A 27,310-nucleotide genomic window follows, 5' to 3' on the forward strand; every position below is an offset into this window, starting at 1 on the left:
CTATTTATAAAAGCTCAGCGGTGGGGATGGTTAAAGCAGATTGACGTGAATCATTTCACATTGCAAGTCTTTCCTGAATACAAACACTTTAGGTAATGTGCTTTATCTACATGTATTCTAATGGTAGGCCCTGAGCTTCTTCTTCTTCTTCGTTCTTAATTTTTAGTGTTGGGAGGGATCGCGCCTTATCTGCCAGAGGGTTTGAACTCGAGACTTTTTTTTTCGAATTTATCAACCATGAGCTTTGCCGACTCGACCATGCTTCCATCACAATTAAGGATTACGTGTCAACTGATTATGCGCCATTGAGGCCATTGACTCCGATTTCAGCCTGCTTTTCTTTTTGGATTTGCTTCCATAGCCTTTGTCCAACCAAGAACAAACTACAAGGCAGCAGTTGTTTGATTTTGGAGTTGTCTCTCCTAGAAGAGTGGCTTATATTATTTTATGTAAAGCAAAAAGGTAATTTTTCGTTGTTATATATTAAGGAATTAAGTTTAAGGGAGGTGGTTGAATGGTAGAGCGTTTGACTGCTAGCCAGAAGGTATAGAATTCAGATCTGCGATTGGGCATGCGACTTAAAACGTCCCTGAGACCACCCAGCTCCGATGGGTAAGTGACTCACATTGGGGAAAGTAAAGATGGCTGGTGTATAGTGATGACTACATAATTCCTAATGCCGAGGTTAAGAAACATGAACTTTATCTACCCAATGCATTGATGAGCCTTGAAAGGAATCCCTTAAGTAACTAGGCAGGTGTGGTAAAGAGCATTGACTTATAACATCGTATTTAACAAAATAGGCCATGTGTATTCAAAATGATAATGTTATATATATATATATATATATATATATATATATATATATATATATATATATATATATATATATATATATATATATATATATATATATATACACACACACATATAGTAGGTTGGGTGAATAGGACGATTCAACGTTCTTATTCATTTATTTTCTTTTAACTCAATTTAATTATGTCTTTACACCTTTTTTGATACTGATGTATTTTTCAGTAGTATGAGTCAAACATGTGGAAGAAAAGGGGGAAGGGGGCGGTCGAGGTTCTGAAATATGTTATTTTGGCAGGGTTTTACAGAAATGTTACATAACCTCATGAGAGAAATGTTTTTTTTTCCTGTGTGTTGTTAATTGTATCTTGTATGCACGATTTCTTTAAGGTAAACTTACATGAATTAACTTGTCTGTGTAGTAAAACTTTTCGTTCTTACTTGCAAATTTTAGATTATTTTTTTAAGCAATGTAAGCTCTTTTTTTTTCTTTAAAAAAAGATACATTTACGAAGAAGGTTGGTAGTTTGTAAAGGGAGACAAGTTGCCCGGTCATTGCCTAACTTCCCTTGACGACGCTAGAATATGAAGTTAAATGTATGGTTCACAGGTGTGGGGATTAACTTAATCACCCCACACGCGTCTAGTGTTTCCTTTAGAGTTAAGCTTGGATTACCCTAAAACAGAAAACTATTACAACGTTGGTTGTGACAATATCGTTTAATGTTACAAGTACGTACAATCGGGGTGGAGGGGGGGGGGGGGCTGGCAGTATTCAAGAGGCCCGGAACATTTTTAGGGGCCCCCAACCCCAGATTGAAATGTTCACTGTACACGTTCTCTCCATCTATGCCCGAACTTTACGCTTTGGTATGAAGAAATGATAGAGTAGCAACAAATTAAAACAAAAACAAACACGGCCTGTTACGGTGCCGTTCCTAGGGGCCCACTGGGATTTTCCCCGGGCAGTGTTTCTTACAGATTCTTTTGTAGCATTTGATTTTTTCGGGGTGGGGGTGGGGACTAAATTTTCCGGGGGGGGGGGGAAGGTTGGACACTGTTAAAAGTATACAGTTTCTATATCAATTGCATTTCGTTCGGGGGGGGGGGGGGGGCGCTAGACTTCCTTGGGGGGGGGGGGGGGGGGGCTCTGCTTCCCTTCCCCCCCTTCCGAAGAGATGCGTGGAAGAAACTCTGTTGACCGGCGGGCCAGTCTACCCCTCCTGAACACAAAGGGTCGAGTTCCATTCCAGGGCTCCAGTCCTTATGACATATCTGAGTCAACTCAGCTATAATGTGTACCGGCCTTGTGTAGGGGAAATTAAATTAGTGTAGGTAAGGTAGAGTGAACCAGAAACCAAGGCACTAGAAATTATATCAGCTCTTGTCAGCGGCCTATGTCCCAGTAGGGACGACAGGCAAACATGAACATGAACATGAACACATTCTTTCATTGTTAATCTTATTCTGTTTTTTTTTTTCTTTTTGGAAAAAAAATTATCTTACATGCATTCTTATTGAGGCAAATCTATTTATTTTTATTTTCATTTTTTTGACCCCTGTTGGCTGGTATTGGTTTTTCTATTTTGAGACAAAGATTTTCATAATCGCACTTCGAATGTGTACGAAATCTGTCTAGTTGTAGCTTAGATTACCTGTTTTTACTAACCTCAAACTGGCAGTTTTAAAGTAAACATAAGTTAAACACATTATCCACCCTCCCCCCCCCCCCTCCTTTCGCTTTATTTTTGCATTGATAAGAGCCAGATGTAAGAACTATATTTAAAGCTGTAGCTATTCTTGGCAAACCACGGGTCGTTCTCGTTAAAAGTTGGAAAATTCTAGAAACTCTACTCCCGCTTGAATATTTTTAATCGTCAGCGATTTAAAGATAAGATTTCACCGTCTCTGGCAATGTGTGAATTTTTTGTCCTGTAATCCAATATGGCAAGTCTTAACGTAGATCCAGTAATAAAATGTAGCCAGATACGACGAGGTAATTTTAGCCAAAGCAAGTCCCCACAGAATTTTCCACCGAGGTAAAGCTGAAAACACAGCAAAAAAAAAAAATAGTTGTAAATTCGACCAGACAAAATGTATAGCAAGTAGACCCACGACGTACAACCATCAGGTCTAGGGGAAGTAGAGTTTACGTAAATCGGCAGGTCGAAATAGTGAAAAAAATTAGTTCATAATTAAATAACCATTTCGAATCTGGTGTTCTATGGGGCAGGTGGAGTAGTTCGTCTATTTTTTGTAAGTGACCTTGGCATAGAAAGGGATAATGCGGTCATCAATATGCCCAGCCGACTTTACTTTCCCTAATGTCAGTCAGGTACCCATAAGGCGTTGGGTGGACACACGGACGTCTTTGAGACTCGAAACCGGAATCCGAACTCGAGACTTTCGGGTTAGCAGTCGTACGCTCTACCGTCCGGCCATAAGTTCATAAGGCTGACCTATACCCCATGACAGTGTGTTAATCTATAAACCATTATCTCACCAATTGAGCCACATGCCATAGTTCTTAAAGATTCTCTATAGCATACCAGACCTTCAACTAGCCCATCCACCCGGCTAATAGGTCTTGGTCCTTGTGTTTCAGCCTCTTGGTCCCACAAGATTGTTCGGCAGTACAACGTGGATTCGAACCTACAGTTCTTATCATGTAAAGGTTTTTTTTCTATTGCCTTGCACACACGCACACATATTAACAAACACACATAAGCTGACCAAAATACGAAATACAACGTCAATTTTAAGCTAATTGGACGTTAGTTAAGTGAGCAGCGCACACACACACACACACACACACACACACACACACACACATGCACACGGACACACACACACCCATATACATATATATATATATTTACGTTTGTATATATATATATACATCTGTATATATTTGTATTTATATATAATGTATATATATATATGTTGGCACCGGTCGCACTCCATACAGTGCTTACGGATATCATACTCCATATTTGGCCAATAACAGCGACGCCGCAGAAGTTGAAGACAACGTTCCAGCCCCTGGTGGCCGTTGGACTCGTGTCCCAATCCTAAGGCTTGACGTCTGTACTTTTCAGGCAGAACCACTTGCATTATTGGGTCGCCCCCGGGTTCGATTATAGACCTGTACAGTACGCCATCCTTCAGGATAAGCCTCTTCTTTTGTCTCACTAGCGCTCGGCAAGGCCAGGGAAGGCCGGTGGTTGTGGTTGATTTAGACTCCATCAGAGAAAGTACCGGGCCAATAGCAGGATCCAAGGCCTGCGCAGCCTGCATCTCGTGGTGAGATACCGAAGGAAAAGAGTAGATGGGTGTTGCTGGGATGGAATGGCAGAAGGTTGAGATCTGGTTGTGGGATACTTCGGGTGGCACATTGGTGGATATTTTAACCGAGTATACCTCGACATATCGTTCTTCAATATCGTTCTCCTGTGGTACCTCTACAGGGTTGCGAGAAAGTGCATCCGCATTAGCGTTCAGCTTTCCCGATCGGTACTGGATATCAAAGTTGAAAACATCTAGGTCGGCCACCCAGCGTTGTTCAGTCGTGCTGATCTTTGCACTTTTAATATAGCTTAGAGGATTATTGTCCGTATAAACAATAAACTTGGCCCCTAATAAATAACCCCTAAACTTTTCAGTCACGGCCCACTTTAGGGCTAACAGTTCCAGTTTTGTAGCGCTATAATTCTTCATGTTACGTTCGCCAGGTCTTAGAGACCGACTGGCATAAGCGATGACTTTCAGACCGTCGCTTTGTCTCTGGCTTAACACAGCGCCTAATCCCTGGTAGCTGGCATCTGTTTCTACGATAAAAGGTATAGAAAAATCAGGGTAGCCTAGAACTGGAGAGCTGGTTAAGGCTGACTTCAAGTTGACAAAGGCTTTGTCTTGTTGTTCGCCCCAAAATTCAACAATAGACTGTCTCTTGTTCTTACTTTTGACATTGACAAGAGTGACGACTTCGTGCAGAGGCTTAGCGATTGTGGCAAAGTCTTTTACAAACCGCCGATAGTATGACGCTAGTCCAAGGAATGATCGAAGTTCATTCAGGGCCGATGGAGTTGGCCAGTTGTTAACAGCCGAAACTTTCGCTGGATCAGTCTGGACACCCTTTTCAGAGACTATGTGCCCCAAGTATTGAACTGAAGTCGCACCAAATACGCATTTACTGGGGTTCAGTTTTAGTCCTATCTGTCTTAATCTGCTCAAGACTTTGGCTAACCGTTCTAGGTGTGCTTTAAAATCTGGGGAGTACACCAATAAGTCATCTAAGTATACCAGCATTATGTCCATGATGAAATCATTCATTACACCTTGCATGAGCCTAGAGAATGTTTGCACTGCTCCACATAATCCAAATGGCATTCTAGTCCAAGAATATAAACCGAATGGTGTGATGAAGGCTGTTTTCTCCTGATCATTTTCATCCATGGCTACCTGATGATACCCACTGGCTAGGTCTAAAGTTGAAAAATAACGGGAACCTCCCAGCGCATCTAGCGATTCTTCTATTCTGGGTAGGGGAAAAGCATCTTTTCTAGTGACATTGTTAAGCTTCCTATAATCGCAGCATAATCTCAATTCACCATTCTTCTTTTTCACTACCACAATGGGAGCTGCATAGGCACTAGTACTGGGCTTAATTACCCCTTTAGATGCAAGTTTTTCAATATGTTCTTTGACAGCTCGGAACTCAGCTGGTGGAAGTCGACGATAAGGCTGAGCAACCGGTGTATCATCAATCAGAGGGATCTTGTGTTTAATTAAGTCAGTAAAACATAAATCATCATCTGACCAGGCAAATACATCTTGAAATTGTTCAAGTAGAGAGTTCATAGCCGCTTGCTCTGCATGGTTCAAGGACGTGGATATCAATGATGTAAATGATACCTTATTCTCCACCTGGTGATTCACACTGCCCATAGTATTGGAGGTCTGAGGTGACGGCCTTACAGTGATTTCAGCCGCCACATGGTTGACTTGGATGTCTACTTCAGACGAAGGCGTGAATGGATGGATAGTGCCGATACAAGTTCTAGGATGGATCGTTATGCTCTCGTCCGACAAGTTGACAATGCCGACACGGAATAGACCTCTCTCGGCAAATGTGATCGCTGGAACTAACAGTAAGTTTGGGTTGAAGGATACTGGCAGTGGCTGTACCATCAGTTCACAAGGTACACTTGGGTCACATCCAGTAGCACTAATCATTTGGATGGACCTGGCTGGGATGATGGAAGTATATCTTAAAGTTCTTGCTCGCCCATCTTTCACCAGTTCCTTGGCAGGTTGTATAAACGAGGCGAGGCCATTAACATCTTTTAAAATGTTCATGCCTAACAGACACGGGGCAGTGGACTGCGAAGACGCCGAGTCCCTTATCACTAGGAAACCCTTGTCAGGTAAAACTTGTCCATTCAACTCTACCGTGGCCAAAAAATATCCAATATACGGCACACTCAGTCCATTCGCTGCAGTCAACCGGAAACACTTTGATGGAATAATTTGCAGAGGACCCTGAAGGTAATCTAGAAAAAAGCTTTCAGTCACTGTACTGACCTGAGACCCTGTGTCGACTGTTGCCAGAAGAGGTGACTGGTTAATGTTAATTTTTACCGTAGGACAAGCTCCAACCAGGGGCGGAACTACAGTGCCGCCAGACCCCGCAATGCGGGGGGGCCCACGCCATTTAGGGGCCCATAGCCGACCATAATAAATTTTTTATAGTTAAAAAAAAAATAATTTTCTTGCATTTTTGACTTGACGGTAAAAGCTTTTGTAAATTAAAAAAAAAACAGATCTACTACAGTAGTGATGTTATACAGTAGTGATGTTATACAGTAGCTAACACATGCTGTTGCGTAAAAAAATATATATGCCTGAGCTTTAGTGTGAAAGATAGACAAACGTTCAAAACACTTCCATGACTTATTTCCCTTTTTTAAATAGTTAAATAGGGGTGATCATAAGCTCCTTTTAATATATTTGTACTAAACAAATTAAAAAGCAATTACTTTTCTTAACTATTATTTTAAGAAAAATACATACTAAAGAATGACATAGCAAAAGATGGTAATATATTTAAAAGAAATAATTTAAATATAAAAAAACAACATAAAAATAAACATAACACGAGAAACCATTACACATACAAAGCTTTCAAGTTTTATATTCTTTTGACCGGCTGAAAAAATTAGAGACTAAGCAGTATTACAGTAAACACATTAAAAAAGATTAATAAATTTAAAAAAATTGTAAAAAATAAAAAAATAAAATAGTTCTAAATCTAAAAAAAATAAATTCAAAACAGACTAATGCATGCGCACACATGACATGTTGTAATTTGTTTTAATTGAAAAACAAGTTAATAAAAAGTCTAGTGACAATTTAAGCGCAATTTCCTTAATTAATTTTTTGTGACCGAACGAAAGGATATTTTTAAAACTTTCTTCGGCAATATTGTTCTAAATTATGACAGGAATCGATTGGTAAATGTTTCAAGTCGCTAAGTGGTCTGGTTGCCGAGATATGGGCCAAAAACTGCATTTTTTCGAGGTTTTTTTTGGCTTTTCCGGGAAATCCAGGAAGGAATTCCGGGAATTTTTTTGGCCCACAACCATCCTCGGAACTTGCTTAACATATTTGCTTTGGAACTAGTCCTCGATATTGCTTCGTTGAGGAGGAGATACGACTTAAAGATGCGGACACACATCCATCCAGAACGAGTTAATAATCGCAATTGACCGTATGGAAATTGCGCTAAAAAGACACACACACTCACTCACACATATATATATATATATATATATATATATATATATATATATTGGGGGCCCAGAAATTCTTTTTGCGGGGTGGCCCTATTTTTCTAGTTCCGCCACTGGCTCCAACCAGTTTCTTCCAGAATGACGAGTCGTCTGACCTCCCTCCAGTAGCTCGACTCTGCACTACTGTGGGAGTCCTTTTTTTGGACAGTACCTGGCAATGTGTGCCGGACTGTTACAGATGTAGCAGTTAAGTGACCTTCGGAAGTTCTGGAATCGCCTAGCGGGAGCTCGGGGTGGTTCCCTGAGCTGTGTAGAAAGGTCGGCCTGTACTCGTTGCATTTCCTGCAGCTGTGTCGCCAGGTCACTGACCTGTTTAGTCAGAGTAAGGACGAGACCTTCTAACTCTGTTGTGGCCTGGCTCGATGTGACGGCAGACGATCTGGCCTCAAAGGTCGTTGGCTGCTCGTCACCGCACCACCGGATAGCAGCATTTCTCAGCTCCAGGAATGTGGTACCGGGACTTTTGTGCAGCTCTTCTCCCAGGTACCTGCGTAGGATCGGGTCTTGTAGATTCTCAACGAAGTGGTCCCTCAGGATTTGCTCATCCGTAAGGGACACTTTAAGGGCCTCCTGTCTCGCCGTCAGAGATTCAAACGCCTCATGTAGACGATGTGAGTACGCCCTCACTGACTCCGCCCTATGTTGGTGAATCTGTTGGAACGCTCCAGTAAGTTGTGACACACTTCTCTGCTCGCCATAGATGGCTCGCAGTACTTTAAAGGTTTCCTCCGGGTTGTCTCTCACAACCTTGGGGTGGCACTTCAGCTCGGCGAGGACGGACTCCCCCAGGTGTGACCACAGGAAGTCCCGTCGCTCCTCATCGGACAGGTCTTTACGCACCTTCCACGCCCGGCTGACATCTCGGATGAAGCGCTCTACTTCATCAGCATGACCATCCCCATGGAATCTTCTGATTGTGACCTCTCTCTGGGGTACTATGATGACGGTGGCGGGGGGCTGTCTATCTTCGCCACTGTCGGCCATACTTAAGCTGGGTTTTTACTCTTCTTAAAAAACTTACACTAACTATCCTAACAACCTAGCTTAAATCTATACCCCTGGGCAAAAAAAAATTAGCCTAATAAAAAAATAAAGTTTGGCTTGTCCAGCACGGATCCCACTTCTGACACCAAATGTAAGGGGAGAACCGAGAGGTGATCTCATCCACTCATCCGTGCCCTTCGTTGTCAAAGGGGTTTGTTAAACCTAGACAAACCAAACTAAACTAGACTAAGAAAAGATAAAGTCAAGTCGGGTAACTATGAGGTACTTTATTCCACAACTAAATTAAAATAAACCTACACAAAAATTAACTAAAATGTAAAACTTAACTCGAAGAAAAATAAACCAAAATGATTATTCAATCCAAGTAAAAAACCCAACAAAAATAGGCCGACAGCAATTTATAGTATAAAAAGTTCTCTCCAAGCTACACCAAAAAAACCGTCTCCTTTCTATCTCTACCTAACGCATCGGCCGTCTTATCGGTCCTGATCCCCCACCGCTGCCTTCCTCACCCAGGTAGACATGGGGTCATCCGAGAGGGGGAGGGGCACAAACAATGCCTTCCTGCCTCGTCACTAATCTGACTTGCAAATTAGGTTCAAACCGCACTGTAGAGACGCTGGAAGGGGGGATGACGGGGAGCAGCGAAAGGGACACCAGCCAACATATATATATATATATATATATATATATATATATATATATATATATATATATATATTATATATATATCTATAATATAAGCGGGCTGAGCGTGTCCTTCCTTCCGTCCGTCATCGCTATAGATTTTGGGACTATAAAAGTAAACTGCGCACCACGCTGTGCTTTTCAGTGCACCGCAGTGTCTTATTATATGTATTAGAGTAGGGTTTGTTTATATAGCGGCAAAGAGCTATTTTATAATTTCCACTGTTTGTACAATTTTGCATAACGTAAAGAGAATATTAAATACACGCACATTGCTAAAACATATTAAAAGGATCAATGTCAAATATAGTTTTCGTTAATATTCCCAGAAAAAAATGGATATATTATCATGAAATTAGGTCGAAAAAACTAATTAATTCAACTTTTTTTTGGTATTTTTTTTGCAAGGGAGGTAATTTGAAAATATATTTAACTCATCAATATCTAAGTTAATTTTTTTTTTATTACTACCGCATTGATTATTATATGTTAAGGTTCATAATTAAAATAGAAAAATGTTAAGATTATTTATATTATTTATTATTATTTTCTAATTAGTCTATGATTTCTCAAAAATCACTATCTTTTTGCTTTTGTTTTTCGGTGTTATGAAAACAGATGGTGAAATTAGACTTTTTGAGAAGAATGGAACGGCTCTCTCTGAGCGCGGACGTATGGGAAAATGTTTTTTTTTAATATTCAACTCACTCTCAATAATTTAAGTTAATTTTTTTTATTACTTCCACATTGATTATTATATGTTAAGGTTCATAAGTAAAATAGAAAAATGTTAAGATTATTTATATTATTTTCTAATTAGTCTATGATTTATCTATATCACTATTTTTTTTTTTTTTTTTCGGTGTTAACAGATGGTGAAATTTTAGAATTATAGTATAGAGAATGCTGAAAAGGCTCTCTCTCTGGGCGCGGACGCCTGTGAAAAGCGTGTTTTTCGGTGGTGATTCTAATTACATTACCAATGTGTTTTCTTAGAACCATAAAAGTAAACACCACTTGCCGTACATTTATTTGCATCGCATTGTTTTATTGTAAGTTATGGAGTAGAATCTATTTATGTGACCTAAATAAAGGCTCTCTTTGGGCGCGGACGCCTAAATAAGCGTGTTGTTTGGTGGTGATTCTAATGTTGTGGCTGTGGTTGTGTTGTGGTTGTGTTGTGGTTGTGTTGTGGTTGTGTTGTGTTGTGGTTGTGTTGTGGTTGTGTTTTGTTTGTGTTGTGGTTGCGTTGTGGTTGTGTTGTGGTTGTGTTGTGGTTGTGTTTTGTTTGTGTTGTGGTTGCGATGTGGTTGCGATGTGGTTGTGTTGTGGTTGTTTTGTGGTTGTGTTGTGGTTGTGTTGTGGTTGTGTTGTGGTTGTGTTGTGGTTGTGTTGTGGTTGTGTTGTTGTTGTGTTGTGGTTGTGTTGTGGTTGTGTTTTGTTTGTGTTGTGGTTGCGTTGTGGTTGTGTTGTGGTTGCGATGTGGTTGTGTTGTGGTTGTGGTTGTGTTGTGTTTGTTTTTGTGCTGTGTTTTTGTTTTTGTTCTGTTCCAAAGTTGTACATTTAAAAAGATTTACCGTGGCGGAGCACGGGATGCAGCTAGTATATATATATATATATATATATAAATACTTATTTATATGTATATATTTACATGCATATTCATATGTATGTTTGTTTATATGTATATAATCTAGGGTGGCTGATGTTTTAAATCCAAAGGGCGAATCGGGCTAAATAATCGAACTTGTAGTTTTAGCACAGACAGAAAGGGATTTTTAAAAAATAAATAATTACCGAACATATTTAGTGTAATAAATGATATACTAAAGCAGTTTTAATACATTAAAAACAAATAAAAAAATAATATTGAAATGTATTACATTGCTTATAAATGTGTATAAGTTATTTCCCATTTAATAAATATTGAAAATACAAAGGGAAACAATTTGTGTCTATATTTTTTAAATTTATGTGAAATTCAGTTCTAATAAATAACAGCGTGGGTGTATTAATTGTGCATTAAACTAAAACAAATTTAAAATATTATATCTTGAAGTTGTCTATTTGTCTGAAAATAAATACCTATATTATTATTTGATCTCAGTTTAAATAAACAATACTAAGCTATGTTAAGTACGTACTTTGTTTATATATTAAAACAATTTTAGACAGCAATAATTATTGGTGTGAATTCAGCCTCTAAACCTAAGGGGTATAAGTTTTTTCGTTATGAAATTCGTTGTCCTTTTACTAATTTAAAAAAAAAAAAAAAAAAAAAAAAAAAAAAAAAAAAGTTTTTTCGTTTATATTTTTAGTAATACAGAGCATTGAATTACAACTTAATTATATATTTGCATTTTTCATGTTTTTTAAATAAAATTGTAAATGGACTTTAAAATTATGTATTAGTAAACCATCTTAAATGGATAAAAGAACATTACATTTACTGTTGTAAATCTGTGTCAATCCTCACAAGCCGATGATGAAAACTGTAATACTACAGCGAACATGACAAGACAAACTGACGCTGCAAATTGCATGTTTATGGCAAAAATAATAGGAATAATTATATATGTATATATATATATATATATATATATATATATATATATATATATATATATATATATATATATATATATATATATATATATATGAAACCACTTGCCTGCAATAATTAAAGGCTAGATCCGCATTTGATGGTTAGACTAATTCATGTTTGGATGACAGAATAGACTTTCACCACTTTATTTCCATCTCTAGGTCAATTCCATACAGTATACTACGTAACCGGTATAACTATAGGAAAGAACGCAGCATTGAAACTAACACAGAGGACGATAAAAGAGCACCAATACCACGTAAGTTTGATCAGAGGTGGGGGGTTGTTGGCGATTGTTGGCGATCGTTGGTGATTGTTTTAATAACATTATATCAAAAGGTGGGGTGTCGCAGCTAAACAGTTCTTAACACAGGGGCGTCCTAGTTTGATAAAGTCCTGGGATGGGGCAGTTGTAGCTATGGCTGTCTTAGCTCGGGGTTGGGGTTTCATTTCTTCACCTAAGGATGGTGTGGCGTAGCTACACATTTCTCAAAACGGGGTTTAGGGTGTAATTTCTTAATCCGGTATCGGGGTGTCATTTCCTAGCCCGGGGGTAAGGTGTTGTGGTTGAACTTTCCTTAACCTAAGGGTGGCGTATGATAGCTACGCATTTCTTAAACCGTAGGTTGGGGTGTCATTTCTTAGCCCAGGGGTAGGGTTTAACGTAACTTTTCGTAACCCATGGGCGTCGTAGTCCGAGGATAGAGTAGCGTACTACACCTTTCTATGCAGGGGACAACTCAGTTATGTATTTTGTGACAAGGAGGGGGGGGGGGGGTACACCATGACGTAAACATGCAAACAGTAGAGAAATAAATGCTACAACTAGCTGTATTAACAACCGACTATAAATAAACATCATTAGTATTGAATGTGAACATTTTAAAGCATTTACCTGAGGGGGGGGGGGGGGCGACACTATAATAACTGCAAAAATTTACAGAGCAAAGAGAAAAAAAGAAAAAAAGGGAGTGAGGTGACATGATGAGGTGCCACACCGGGTGACACCCAACCTAGCAACGCCTTTGGCAGCAAGTTTAGTTGAGTCACACGTTACCGATGTATCAGCCCCCCCCCACCCCCTTCCCGCCATCTCTCAACACAGTGGTTGAAAGAAATAAATAGAAACCCAGTAATACTCTTTAATAAAGGAATTTTATTCAACGTATGTTTCAGTGATTTTAATGACTCTTTATTCACCCTGTGTTAAAATCACCACCAGCTCCTATACCTGCAGACGTCCTACAGGTGGTGAGCGTGGACCTGCAGGTGCCTGCCAACTGCAAGAAACACAACACCCACAGGTACGACCTGTGTAGAGCCAAGGACAACCCCAAGCTGGTTGTCAGACGAGGACAACCCTTCACCATCCAGGTTGAGTTCACCAAAGAGTATGACGCCAACACTGACGATCTACGCATCGCTTTTGAAGCAGGTTCGTTAACTCTGTTCTTTTAAGTTTTTTGAAGCAGGTTCGTTAACTCTATTCTTTTAAGTTTTTTGAAGCAGGTTCGTTAACTCTATTTTTTTTCAAGTTTTTTGAAGAAGGTTCGTTAACTCTAGTTATTTTGACGTCCTTTGAAGCATGTTCGTTAACTCTAGTTATTTTGAAGTATTTTGAAGCACGTTCGCGAACTCTGGTTTATTTTCAAGTCTTTTGAAGTAGGTTCGTTAACTCTATTCTTTTAAGTTTTTTGAAGCAGGTTCGTTAACTCTATTTTTTTTCAAGTTTTTTGAAGAAGGTTCGTTAACTCTAGTTATTTTGACGTCCTTTGAAGCATGTTCGTTAATTCTAGTTATTTTGAAGTATTTTGAAGCACGTTCGTGAACTCTGGTTTATTTTCAAGTCTTTTGAAGTAGGTTCGTTAACTCTATTCTTTTAAGTTTTTTGAAGCAGGTTCGTTAACTCTGGCTGTTTCAAGTCTTTTGTACTTTTATTAATGCAATGAATTAAACACAGAAGGTAATGATTGTTGATGTCCCTTTTGTGAAACCCCAAGAAACACACACCCACATACAAACACACACACGTACACATACGGACACACGCACACACACACATTTTACACACAAGGGACACACGTACACACATACACATATACATGCACATGTATGTGTATAAATACATGTATGTATATACGTATAATTTAATTGTAATGGCTTATATATATATATATATATATATATATATATATATATATATATATATATATATATATATATATATATATATATATATATATATATATACGTATACTGTGTTGTATGTGGATTTTCTTTCACCAAACTCCGTGTTTACCTCCCTGTCCCCCAGGTGATCTGCCCTTGGAGAGTAAAGGCACCAACATACACCTCACCCTTTCGGATGAGGACAGACCCAAGGAGTGGGGGGCCAAGATCGTCTCTCAACAGGTGGGTCGGTCCCTCCTGGGGGTGCATGGGAAGTAGAGTTGATTGATTATCAGGTGTGGGATGTCAGGATTTTTCCACCCGGGGAAGACATACGTGACTTTAGTTTTTTTAAGTTACATAGCGTTTTTAAATCGAGTAGTTCGTATATGAAATACCTTTTTAAAATGAAAATTCGACTAGACATTACAGTAATGTCATAATAAACCGTCATCTAGGCTTTTAAAGATTTCAGGATAAAATATATTTATACGAAGTTCCACAAGAGTATACACTGTAGGGTTTTAGTTCATCTTTATAAAGAGCCTTACATAGAGACCTTATATGTTATTGTCAAAACTGATGAGTATTCACGAGACCGAGCGTTACCATGACTCCTTCTGTAACAAGTCGTGTGCCCTAGTGGGACAGTGACTCCTGTGGCCATGCGTGGCATTGACTCGTGTGGCCAAGTGTGAAAATGACTCATCTATCTATCTATATATATATAATTCTCTTCTTGGATACTCTAGAAAACACCAAAGCTGTAAGCGCGCCTCCTAGCAGCCCCCTCTCTTCCTCTCTAGGCATATCCCTACCACCCCCACCCCACATGGTCTGGTGAGCTGTGGTTCACGCTAAATGTTTACAATCGTAGAGCCGGGTTTAGTGACGGCTATCAGAGGCAGATAATTTAGCTTGAAACGATTTTAAACTTAGGGGAGGTAACTAAGAGGAGGCTGCTTTCAGGGAGGGGCGAGGGTAGGGTAGTGGTTGGGGGAAAGGAGGATGGGGGGGGGGGGTGATCGTCATTAAAGACCTACTGATAGTGTTTTAAAGCAAATATTTTCAGTGGCAGCATTGGTACTGTCGAATTCACAAAATATGAATTACTGAAAAGTAGAAAAAAAACTGAATAGCGGCATATAATATGCCGCGGGTCAGCTCGTGTAATATAACGTGACTATATGGGTATGTGTGACACTGACTTCAGTCTTCAAGTCTGACACTGACCCCTGTTGTCATATCTGACAGTTACTCGTACGGTAAAGTATGACACTGACTTCTATGTTTTCAAGTCTAACAATAACTGGTGTGGTCAAGCCTGGCACTGACTCCTATATCCCCCCCCCCCCCCCCAGGGCAACCAAGTGACCATTGAAGTTTACACCCCGCCCACCTGCTACATCGGCCAGTGGAACCTGAAGATTGACGTGGTCAAGAAACTGGACACCAACGTCAACGTTTACAGATACCAACACGCGGACCCCATTTACATCCTCTTTAACCCCTGGTGTAAAGGTGTGTAAATATTTACTCTCATGCTTTATTATATCACCTGGTAACACATGTGTTAGGCTTAGTCCACCGTATCGAATATTTTATGGTTTAATATATATAAATATATATATATATATATATATATATATATATATATATATATATATATATATATATATATATATATATATATATATATATATATATATATATATATATATATATATATATATATATATATATATATATATATATATATATATATATATATATAAAAATGGTCTCGGTCGCAAACCGTCTATCTCAGAAAATGTAAATTTTACAGGAGAGACACAAGAAAACTGGTTATTTTATTCTTGATCGATATATATTCACAAACTGCAGATGATTCTGTATATATGGAGGACGCCACACTACTGAAGGAATACGTCATGAACGAGACGGGAAAGATCTACATCGGCACCAAGAACTCCATCACTGAAAAACCCTGGAATTTCGCTCAGGTAAATCTTCTCAGGTGTAGCAAACTAGAAAATAAAAAATAAAAAAAATAATAACTCGTTTAAAAACTCGTTTAAAAAAAATATCGTTTAAAAATAAATTGACCTTGGTAACCCGTCAAAAGCCATGACACTTTAGGTCAGGCTAACCTGAAAGTTAATTCAGACGGATATTTCTGCTGTCTCTTTTGTAGATTATTTTCCCTGTATACTAGCATGTTAATTAATGGAGGCGTCGCTAAAGTCGCGTGACTCTGTTTGCATTCCCCCATATCCAATTCTTGGGTTTTTAAGACACTACATAACACTGGCTGTGTTGATATTTAACATTACATTATTAAACATTTAAGTAAATTTTTTGAACAAGGTTAACTTTTTAAAAAATGTCTTACTAATGCACAAATACAATTAAATACAAATAGAATTTACTTATGTATATTATCATAATATTTTTTTTTGTTATTTACATGTATGCACAAAAACAATGAACTAAAAATAGAATTTACTTATCTATATTATCATACATTTTTTATGTTTTTAGTAATTTTCATGTACATCTGTATCTAATTCTGTTGCGTATGTTTAAAGTTTAAATATTGTTTATTTATGTGTTGTCATTTCCTTCCTCTACTTATAACTTAATGTAGGTATACTTGTTCTATATCTACTTATCTGCTTATCCCCAGTTTGAGACTTGTATCCTTGATGTCGCTTTGTATCTTATAGATGTCGCTAACATCAGCTGGTCAGTTCGGGGAAACCCCGTACCTATTGTTAGAAAGCTCTCAGCTATGGTAATTTGTTTTTTAAATTGTTTCTTTATAGGCTTTTCAGTGGCGGTAACTGGGACTATCGCCCCACCCCTAGTATAATTTAGCATTTTCGGTTAAATAATATTATTATTTTAACTGGATGAAACATTGTCTTGATAGTAAATTGTACGCGTTTTAAAAAAAATTGTATGTTGTCACCCAATGAGCTAGGGGAAGGCGGGTGGAGCGGCCGGCCCGGGCGCCAACCCTAAAGAGGCGCAAAACTGTCTAGTAAATAATTAAAAAGCGCATTTAAGCTGAATTATACACATTCAGAGTTAAGAAAGTAAACGACTACATGGCTTTCCTCACTGATTTAACTGTTTTCTACATTAATGGTGTTGCACCACAAGAAAAACTTTACGAGATAGCGACTGGTAAAAAGTGTCACCAACCTTTTCAATTGAGGGTGGAGGGGGGGGGGCGCTTTTTTACCAACTTAAATTACTATATTTATAAATGGGCGGAGTCGCAAAACTGATAGTTCGCCCCGGGCGCCAGAACCTGTCGTTACGTCTCTACCCAAAAGATAAATTTTAAAAAATATAGTTTCATCGAAGTAATATCATATTATATTGATCAGTATAAAATATAAAGGACTTTGGGGTTTTATAAGTTTGAGTATACGGTATGCAGGCCGTTCTTAATATTTTCGTAAAACATGAAATATATATCTGTAAATTGAAATACATTGTAGGCCTTAGGGTTTATTCTACGATTCGTAAAAAACATCAAATAGACATCTATTAAAAAAAATGTTCACCTTATAAAAACTAGGTGAACTCGGTCGATGATGACGGTGTTGTCATGGGCGGCTGGTCAGGGAAATACGCTGATGGGAGACCACCCAATTCTTGGACCGGCTCGGCGACCATTTTGGAGGTGTACTGGAGCACCAAGCGGCCGGTCAAGTACGGCCAGTGCTGGGTGTTTTCTGGCATCGCCACCACAAGTAGGTCAAACATAGATATAGGGGGGGTCATCGCCACCACAAGTAGGTCAAGCAAAGATATAGGTGGGGGGGGGGTCATCGCCACCACAAGTAGGTCAAGCTTAGATAAGGGGGGGGTCATCGCCACCACAAGTAGGTCAAGCATAGATATAGGGGGGGGGGGGGTCATCGCCACCACAAGTAGGTCAAGCTTAGATATAGGTGGGGGGGGGGTCATCGCCACCACAAGTAGGTCAAACATAGATATAGGGAGAGGGGGGTCATCGTCACCACAAGTAGGTCAAGCTTAGATATGGGGGGGGGGGGGTCATCGCCACCACAAGTAGGTCAAGCTTAGATATGGGGGGGGGTCATCGCCACCACAAGTAGGTCAAGCATAGATATAGGGTGGGGGGGGGGTCATCGCCACCACAAGTAGGTCAAACATAGATATGGGGGGGGGGGTCATAGCCGCCACAAGTAGGTCAAGCATAGATATAGGGTGGGGGGGGGGTCATCGCCACCACAAGTAGGTCAAGCATAGATATAGGGTGGGGGGGGGTCATCGCCACCACAAGTAGGTCAAACATAGATATGGGGGGGGTCATAGCCGCCACAAGTAGGTCAAGCATAGATAGGGGGGTCATCGCCACCACAAGTAGGTCAAACATAGATATAGGGAGAGGGGGGGTCATCGCCACCACAAGTAGGTCAAGCATAGATAGGGGGGTCATCGCCACCACAAGTAGGTCAAACATAGATATAGGGAGAGGGGGGGTCATCGCCACCACAAGTAGGTCAAGCATAGATAGGGGGGTCATCGCCACCACAAGTAGGTCAAACATAGATATAGGGGGGGTCATCGTCACCACAAGTAGGTCAAGCATAGATAGGGGGGTCATCGCCACCACAAGTAGGTCAAACATAGATATAGGTGGGGGGGGGGGGGTCATCGCCACCACAAGTAGGTCAAACATAGATATAGGGGGGGGTCATCGTCACCACAAGTAGGTCAAACATAGATATAGGGGGGGTCATCGTCACCACAAGTAGGTCAAGCATAGATAGGGGGGTCATCGCCACCACAAGTAGGTCAAACATAGATATAGGGAGAGGGGGGGTCATCGCCACCACAAGTAGGTCAAGCATAGATAGGGGGATCATCGCCACCACAAGTAGGTCAAACATAGATATAGGTGGGGGGGGGTCATCGCCACCACAAGTAGGTCAGGAATAGATATGGGAAGGGGGAGGTCATCACTATGTCTTGCCTAAATATGAAGGGGGGGGGAGGTGGGGCTCCTAGCCGTAACAAGTATGTCCAGACTAGGTGTAGAGGGAAGAGGGGTGTCATCGCCTAGATATGTGGATGTGGGTGTGTGCGGGGGGGGGGCTTGGCTAGGTATGGAGGGGGGGTCATCTTTATTACAAGTAAGTCCAGCCTAGATATGGGGAGGGCTATGATACGGCTGATCAGAAATATTACCAACCGTCAAGTGCACAAGGAATAATATTTTTTTAAAATCTATAATTTAAAGATGTTAGCAAAAAATGACCACATGTATATAAATTATTGTAGCATAGTAAAACATTGTCCATAAAATGGAACCATCTTCTTCTTCTTCGTTCTTAATTTTTAGTGCTGGAAAGGATCGAACGCGAGACTTTAGCTTAGCAACTATGAGCCTTTTTTTTTACCACGCCGACCCCTTTCCAACACAATTAAGATTTACGTGTCAACTGGTTAAGCCCCATTGAGGCCATTGACTCCGATTTCAGCCTGCTTTTCTTTTTTGGATTTTGCTTCGATAGCCTTTGTCCAACCAAGAACAAACTACAAGGCAGCAGTTGTTTAAGTTTTTGGAGTTGTCTCTTCTAGAAGAGTGGCTGACCCCAGCTAACGAGCCTCATCTGCCCGAGGGTTCGACCTCGAGACTTTTCGATTTAGCAACCTTGAGCTTTACCGACTCGACCACGCCGACCCCTAAAATGGAACCAAAAAAATGTGTATTAGTTTCAAGACTTTGTGTCTACGCAATATTCCATTTTCGCTGTTTTCCGTTGCGCATGTTCTGGGAACCTATAGTCAGTGTGTCCATGTATGGGGTAGGGGCATCAATGTACATTTATCTTAAGTTTTATATGTTGACCGTTTGTTTAAGTGTGGGGGTGAGGGGTGAATTGTTATATCGGCCCACATACACATTATAACTATTACTCGTTGACTGTTTAAATGTGTGTGTGTGTGTGTGTGTCTGTGTGGTGGAGGGGGAAGTGGAGGTCTTGCGTAACGATTACAACTTTTATGTACAACAATAAAAAAAATCAGTATATCTCTGTTCGGTGTTAATAAAAAAAAAGACACAAATGTTGTAATAGATATAATTAAACATCAGAATTTGTATCCCTTGTCCCCCAGTCTGTCGGGCTCTGGGTATCCCCACACGGTGTGTGACCAACTACTTATCTGCCCACGATACTGACGGCTCTATCACTGTTGACGTCCACTTCACAGCAGACGGGCAGAGGGACAAGAACTCCAACAAAGATTCCATCTGGTAAGATGGCAGGGATTGTGGGATGTTATAGGGATATGGGATTATGGGATGTTATGGGGATCACATGTTATCCAGAGTAATGGGATGTTATTGGTATCTGAGGATATAGGATGTTCTAGGGATCCCAGTTTATGGGATACTCTAGGGATACGGGATTATGGGATGCTCTAGGGATACGGGATTATGGGATGTTATGGGGTTGTGAGATTATGGGATGTTCTACGGATGTGAAATTATGGGATGTTCTTGGGATCCGGGATTATGAGATGTTATAAGGATGCGGGATTATGGGAGTTTTCGGGATGTGGTATTATGGGATGTTCTACCGATGTGAAATTATGGGATGTTCTTGGGATCCGGGATTATGAGATGTTATAGGGATGCAGGATTATGGTAGTTTTCGGGATGTGGTATTATGGGGTGTTATCGGGGTCCGAGATTTATGGGATGTTATTGGGATGCAAGATAATGGGATTTTATCGGGATTTGGGATAATGGTATGTTATCGGAATCATTGAACTATCGGATGTTCTTGGGTTCCCAGGTTATTTGATGTTTAATTGGGATTCGAGATAATGTGATGTTCTAGTGATCCGATACCCTACTTTTAATCGGCTCCAGATTATCTTGATTAAATGAGCGCATGTTAACTATTGCCTGACCAGGAACTTCCACGTGTGGAACGAGGTGTGGATGTCAAGGCCAGACCTCCCCAGCGGCTACGGTGGGTGGCAGGTGATCGACGCCACCCCCCAGGAAGCCTCCGACAGTTAGACCATATTTCTTTGTTTTTAGTTTGACCATATTTCTTTGTTTTTAGTTTGACCATCTTTCTTTTGTTTTTAGTTTGACCATATTTCTTTGTTTTTAGTTTGACCATATTTCTTTGTTTTTAGTTTGACCATATTTCTTTGTTTTTAGTTTGACCATATTTCTTTGTTTTTAGTTTGACCATGTTTCTTTGTTTTTAGTTTGACCATATTTCTTTGTTTTTAGTTTGACCATATTTCTTTGTTTTTAGTTTGACCATATTTCTTTGTTTTTAGTTTGACCATATTTCTTTGTTTTTAGTTTGACCATATTTCTTTGTTTTTAGTTTGACCATATTTCTTTGTTTTTAGTTTGACCATATTTCTTTGTTTTTAGTTTGACCATATTTCTTGTTTTTAGTTTGACCATATTTCTTGTTTTTAGTTTGACCATATTTCTTTGTTTTTAGTTTGACCATATTTCTTTGTTTTTAGTTTGACCATATTTCTTTGTTTTTAGTTTGACCATATTTCTTTGTTTTTAGTTTGACCATATTTCTTTGTTTTTAGTTTGACCATATTTCTTTGTTTTTAGTTTGACCATATTTCTTTGTTTTTAGTTTGACCATATTTCTTTGTTTTTAGTTTGACCATATTTCTTTGTTTTTAGTTTGACCATATTTCTTTGTTTTTAGTTTGACCATATTTCTTTGTTTTTAGTTTGACCATATTTCTTTGTTTTTAGTTTGACCATATTTCTTTGTTTTTAGTTTGACCATATTTCTTTGTTTTTAGTTTGACCATATTTCTTTGTTTTTAGTTTGACCATATTTCTTTGTTTTTAGTTTGACCATATTTCTTTGTTTTTAGTTTGACCATATTTCTTTGTTTTTAGTTTGACAATCTTTCACATAATATATAGCACTAAAGTGTGATGTTTTTTGCCTATTTGTTAAAATTATTACTCACAACCTCTTTATCCCATAGATCATAAAATTGTTACATGTTTACCCATCCCTTACTGCTTTGTGTTATATAACAAATACATAAAATTTTTATACACGTCTGCGTAATATAGATCTAAAAACATATTTTTTTTGGAATTCATAACTTTTAGCTGAAATAATAAATTCCATTCGGGTACTCGGAAAAAAACAACAAAAGAAAAACGACTTTCGCTGTATCTGTTAGATATCTACTGAAAACATCTGTCAGATAGCTTAAATTGTGTCTGTCAGATATCCATACAAAACATAAACGTCATACTTATTGGGCTGTATTTATTTGTTAGATATCTTATTATAAGATTTGTCAGATCGTTTGAATCGTTTACGTCAAATATCTAATGAAAATATCTATCAGATTTTTTGGGTTGTATCTGTCAGATATCTAATAAACACATCTATCAGATTGCTAGTGTTGTATCTGTCAGATATCTACTGTTGTGGACCAACTTCCGTCACGGCCATCGCACAAGGGGAGGTAAATCTTCCCTATGACGGCCCTTTTGTGTTCTCTGAAGTCAACGCCGATTGCCTTTACTGGGTGCCCAATGAGTTAGGGCACATGGAAGTCAGCCAAGTTGATAGAAAGACGTAAGTAGCTAAAATGGTAAAACCCCGTATGTAGTTTCATTGACGGGATTGGCGTGGTCGAGTCGGTAAAAGCTCATGGTTGGTAAACCGAAAAATCTCGAGTTCGAACCCTCGGGCAGATTAGGTTCGACAGCTGGGGACTGCCACTCTTCTAGGAGAGACAACTCCAAAATCAAACATAGGTTTGAGGTTAGGTTTAGAGCTATTGATTGGGATAGGTTTAGCGTTAGTGTTAGCGATCAAGATAGGGTTAAGTTTAGGGTTAGTGATTGACTTTAAAATATACAATTTTGAAATCTGTGTTTTATTTTATTCATTTTTATTCATCTTTGTAAGTATGGATATTCTTGTGCGAGATCAGTTTCTCAAAGAGAGAGAGAGAGGGATTATAAGAGGGGGATATCGCGGGGGTAATGTCCTAGACCCATACACATTATTTCCTGTTTTCATTTTAGAATTGGGAAAAACATCAGCACAAAGGCCGCTAACTCTGATGCTAGAGAAGATATTACTAAGGCGTATAAACCAGATGAAGGTTAGTTTACATTTTTTAAAAAATATTTTGTTTCTTTTTTATCAAATTTTTTTTTATCACAGCATTTTGTGTTGGTTATGTGTTAAAGGTTTCGACATTTTACTAAATATAGCTAAGAAAATAGTTAACATCATTTCATGCTATTTAATACATTGTAAATGATGTAATGGGTTAAAATAACAAGTTAACATTTTTTATTTCATCAAACCAGACAAGTCTTCTGAAAGAGCCGCTGTGTTGAGGGCCATTTCAGTTGGATCAAGCAAACAGAACTTGTACAAGCAGAGATCGAATGTAAACACCTTGCTAAGTTTCTCTAGATTTTAATGCTAGAAAAACTAGGATAGTTTTAAAGGTCATATATATATATATATATATATATATATATATATATATATATATATATATATATATATATATATATATATATATCTAACATGTATATATGTACAATTTTGTTTGAATATATAAATATACACGCGCGCACACACACCTACAAACACATATTAAATATAATATATATATATATATATATATATATATATATATATATATATATATTCATATATATAGATATATCGATAGATATATAGATATATATGGATACAGATACAGATATAGAAGTATATTCAAATTTCAAATTACATTTTTAAACAATACACAGCCCACTGTCCACTTTCAGGATATCGAGTTCAACATTGACCAAATCGAAGAGGAAAACATCTTGGGGGGAACATTTCAACTGACCTTACGTATGAGAAACCGGGGAACATCCAAGCGGTCAGTGAGTGGTCGAATTGAAGTGAGGACCATGTTCTATACAGGGGTAGTGGCTGACCTGGTCAAGACTACAGACTTCACGAAAAAGGTCATCAAACCAGGGGAAGGTAACTCTTATTTACTATTTATTGGTAAAAAAATAAATCTAATTTTATGAAAATAAAAGCATCGTAACAAAAACGAAAATTATCTGCGACGACGCGGTAATATAGAGGTAATATAGAGGGCTATTTGGGATATTACACACAGTTATAAAGTACATTCTCTCCTACAGAAAAATCACAAACGATTGTGGCAACCCAGGCCGACTACGACACCAAACTCAAAGATGGCTGCATGCTTGACGTCACGGTGTGGGCGGTGGTCGAGGAGACTGACCAGTACTTCACCAAGAAAGATGACTTTAGACTTCGTAAGCCGCATCTTTCAGTCAAGGTATGACTTTATGAGTTCGTAAGCCGCATCTCGCCATTAAGGTATGACTTTAGACTTCGTAAACCGCATCTCGCCATTAAGGTATGACTTTAGACTTCGTAAGCCGCATCTCGCCATTAAGGTATGACTTTAGACTTCGTAAGCCGCATATCGCCATTAAGGTATGACTTCAGACTTCGTAAGCCGCATCTTTCAGTCAAGGTATGACTTTAGACTTCGCCGCATCTTGCCATTAAGGTATGACTTTATGACTTCATAAGCCGCATCTTTCAGTCAAGGTATGACTTTAGACTTCCTAAGCCGCATCTCACCATTAAGGTATGACTTCTGACTTCGTAAGCCGAATCTCGCCTTTAAGGTATCCTACACGATTTTAAAAGTGACTTATCCAAATTTAAATTTTACTTTACAAACATACACTATATTTACTGCTAAAACAATTTTAAAAATGAATATCTAACCAACAACTTTCTAATTGTCATCAAATGATCGCAGGCTCCAACAGAGTCCACGATTGGTCGAGAGTTTCACGTCCAAATCTCGTTCGTCAACCCGCTCAACCGTGAGCTGACCGGATGTTACGTAGCCGTGGATGGTTTGACGCATGCGCTGAACTTCCCACAAGAGTGAGTACCCCTTCTAACGTAATGCTAGTGTTACTCTAACTGTTACCAATATAAAACAACAACCTCTTTTTAAAAATCATCACATTAGCTTCAAACATCAATTAAAATGACATGGGTATTTTGTGTCAGCATTCATTTTATCATAGAATTTTTATTTATTTTTTCTGTCCCGTAGTCTAGGTAAATGGCTGGGGTGCTACTAGTCTCCTTCTAGATCGTATTTCTACATCCCAATGTCTCCCGCCGTTCTTACTGTTTCTCCCATTGTCTAACATGTCCATTCACTGGCGTTGTCCTCAATTTTTTGCATTTTGCCTATTTTTGTTTTGTTTGCCTTTCGTTTCTTGACAGAAAGTTTTTGCTAAGGCATTTCAATATTGAATCGAGTTTTTTTCAATCTGTAGCGCAGTTAATATTCGAATAACGGTTTTGGCTAGGTTTAGAGATAGGGTTTGGATCAGGGCTAGGCAGGCTTACATATAGGGTTGGGGTCTTGGCGGAAAAAATACATAGAAAATATGAACTTCAACCTGTGTCCATCCCTCTGCCACGGAGATTTTAAGTGCACCCCCCCCCCACCCCAATGGCGTAGCTAGGGGGAGGGCGAGTGGGGCGAAGACTATTAGGGGGAGTCAAAAGCAGAGTTTCTTCCAGGCTTCTCTCCCGAACGAAATGGAATTTATATAGAAATTATATACTGTTGACAGTGTCCGCCCCCCGGAAATTTTATTCCGCCCTCCGAAAATTTCAAATTCCCCCTCCGGAGAAAAATGTCTGAAAGAAACACGGGTCAAAAGTGGTAGAAAAACAACTAGAAAGCTTCTTTTAAGCGGAAATATTGTATTATACACAGTCAAAGCTAAGAAAATAAACGGCTTCAAGACTTTACACACTGATTTTATTTTTTTTTCTACATCGATTCTCTGACACCTACAAAAACTCTGGAAAGTGATTGTGACTGGTGTAACGGACACCTGTCTACCAGCCAGATAGATGGTGAACGCTCCCGGATTCTTTCTTGGGGTTATATGCAAATGACCTAAAGCCTAAATGAATGAAAACTAACTCAACAACTCACTAGGGCTCGATTTCGAGGTCTAGGGAAAACTAGTGAAACTATTGAAGTTAACAACTCATTCAATCTGCATACAAACTTTAATAAGTGAACAAAGTTGTGGCAGAACACTAGATTAAACAAGATAAAATATTTAGTTTAGAAATAACAAAACCCAACTTACAAAGCGTAAGAATAAATACTATCACAGATTCTAACACTTTATAAAAATAGTCACAGTTCACATAACACTGCTATAGCATCAAGAATCACTTGGCCACAAGTAATATAATACTAGGATACTTAAACAACTTAATAATACATAGCACACTCAGGACTTATGCTCTCTCACATTCAACTGGTCAAAATGGACTGCCTCGAGATACCTGTGGGCGATCTATTTATAGACTTAGGTAACATGGAAGGTCACCTTCAACTCATAAGACCATTGGTTGGTGTGGTCATCTGGTCTGAAACAATCAATCATCTCTCGATGGAAAATTTCTGAGTCTAAGACTCTCTTAGTAAGACAGCGAAAAAAAACCGGTGGTTGCACCACAAACCATATATGGTATTATAACAATGTCAAACTAAAAATAAAACATTACTAGACCTAAGTAGGTCACACTGGTAAAAAATTTCCACCAACCTTTTCAACTGGAGTGGGGGAAGGGGGCGGGGCGCTTTTTGATGTTTTTTGATCAACATGATGAAAGGGAGAAGGGCGCAAAATTGATAGTCGGTCTCGAGTGCTGGAATGGGTCGCTACGCTTCTGTTCCACGCCTTACGTTTCAAGAGCCCCCACCTCCCCAAATAAAAATGTCCGAAAAAAAGTCTGCGCCTGTTTCAGTATGTTATCACTTTACTCACTTCAAGAAACACATCTTCGTGCTTTTGTCCATATACTAATTAATTGTTTCACATTCCTGGTAACTATAGCAACGTTCCGGCAAACGGCACTTTCCTGGCCACACTTCCGGTGACGCCCACCAAGTCGGGCAAGACAGAGCTCATCATCGTCTTCAACTCCAACGAGCTTGATGACGTCAATGTGGCACATCACGTGACTGTCAAGAAAGCCTAGAGCCGTGACGTCACCAGGCT

The 27,310-nt window shown here is 39.1% G+C and overlaps 1 protein-coding gene across 1 annotated transcript; it reads left to right on the forward strand.

Moving 5' to 3' along the window:
• On the forward strand, positions 1-27,310 carry LOC131939917 (hemocyte protein-glutamine gamma-glutamyltransferase-like). Its single transcript, XM_059298456.1, has 18 exons — positions 1-92; positions 3,419-3,481; positions 12,123-12,220; positions 13,184-13,396; positions 14,276-14,373; positions 15,492-15,651; positions 16,015-16,133; positions 16,817-16,924; positions 17,720-17,894; positions 20,293-20,431; positions 21,097-21,200; positions 22,613-22,775; positions 23,231-23,310; positions 23,522-23,604; positions 23,993-24,197; positions 24,365-24,525; positions 25,021-25,151; positions 27,146-27,310. Coding segments are annotated over exons 2-18 (2,184 nt in total). The 5' UTR covers positions 1-92; positions 3,419-3,479; the 3' UTR covers positions 27,291-27,310.

The sequence above is a fragment of the Physella acuta genome, unplaced genomic scaffold, assembly GCF_028476545.2.
Source record: "Physella acuta isolate Inbredline_101_S28 unplaced genomic scaffold, ASM2847654v3 ptg000301l, whole genome shotgun sequence".
NCBI classification, from domain to species: domain Eukaryota; kingdom Metazoa; phylum Mollusca; class Gastropoda; family Physidae; genus Physella; species Physella acuta.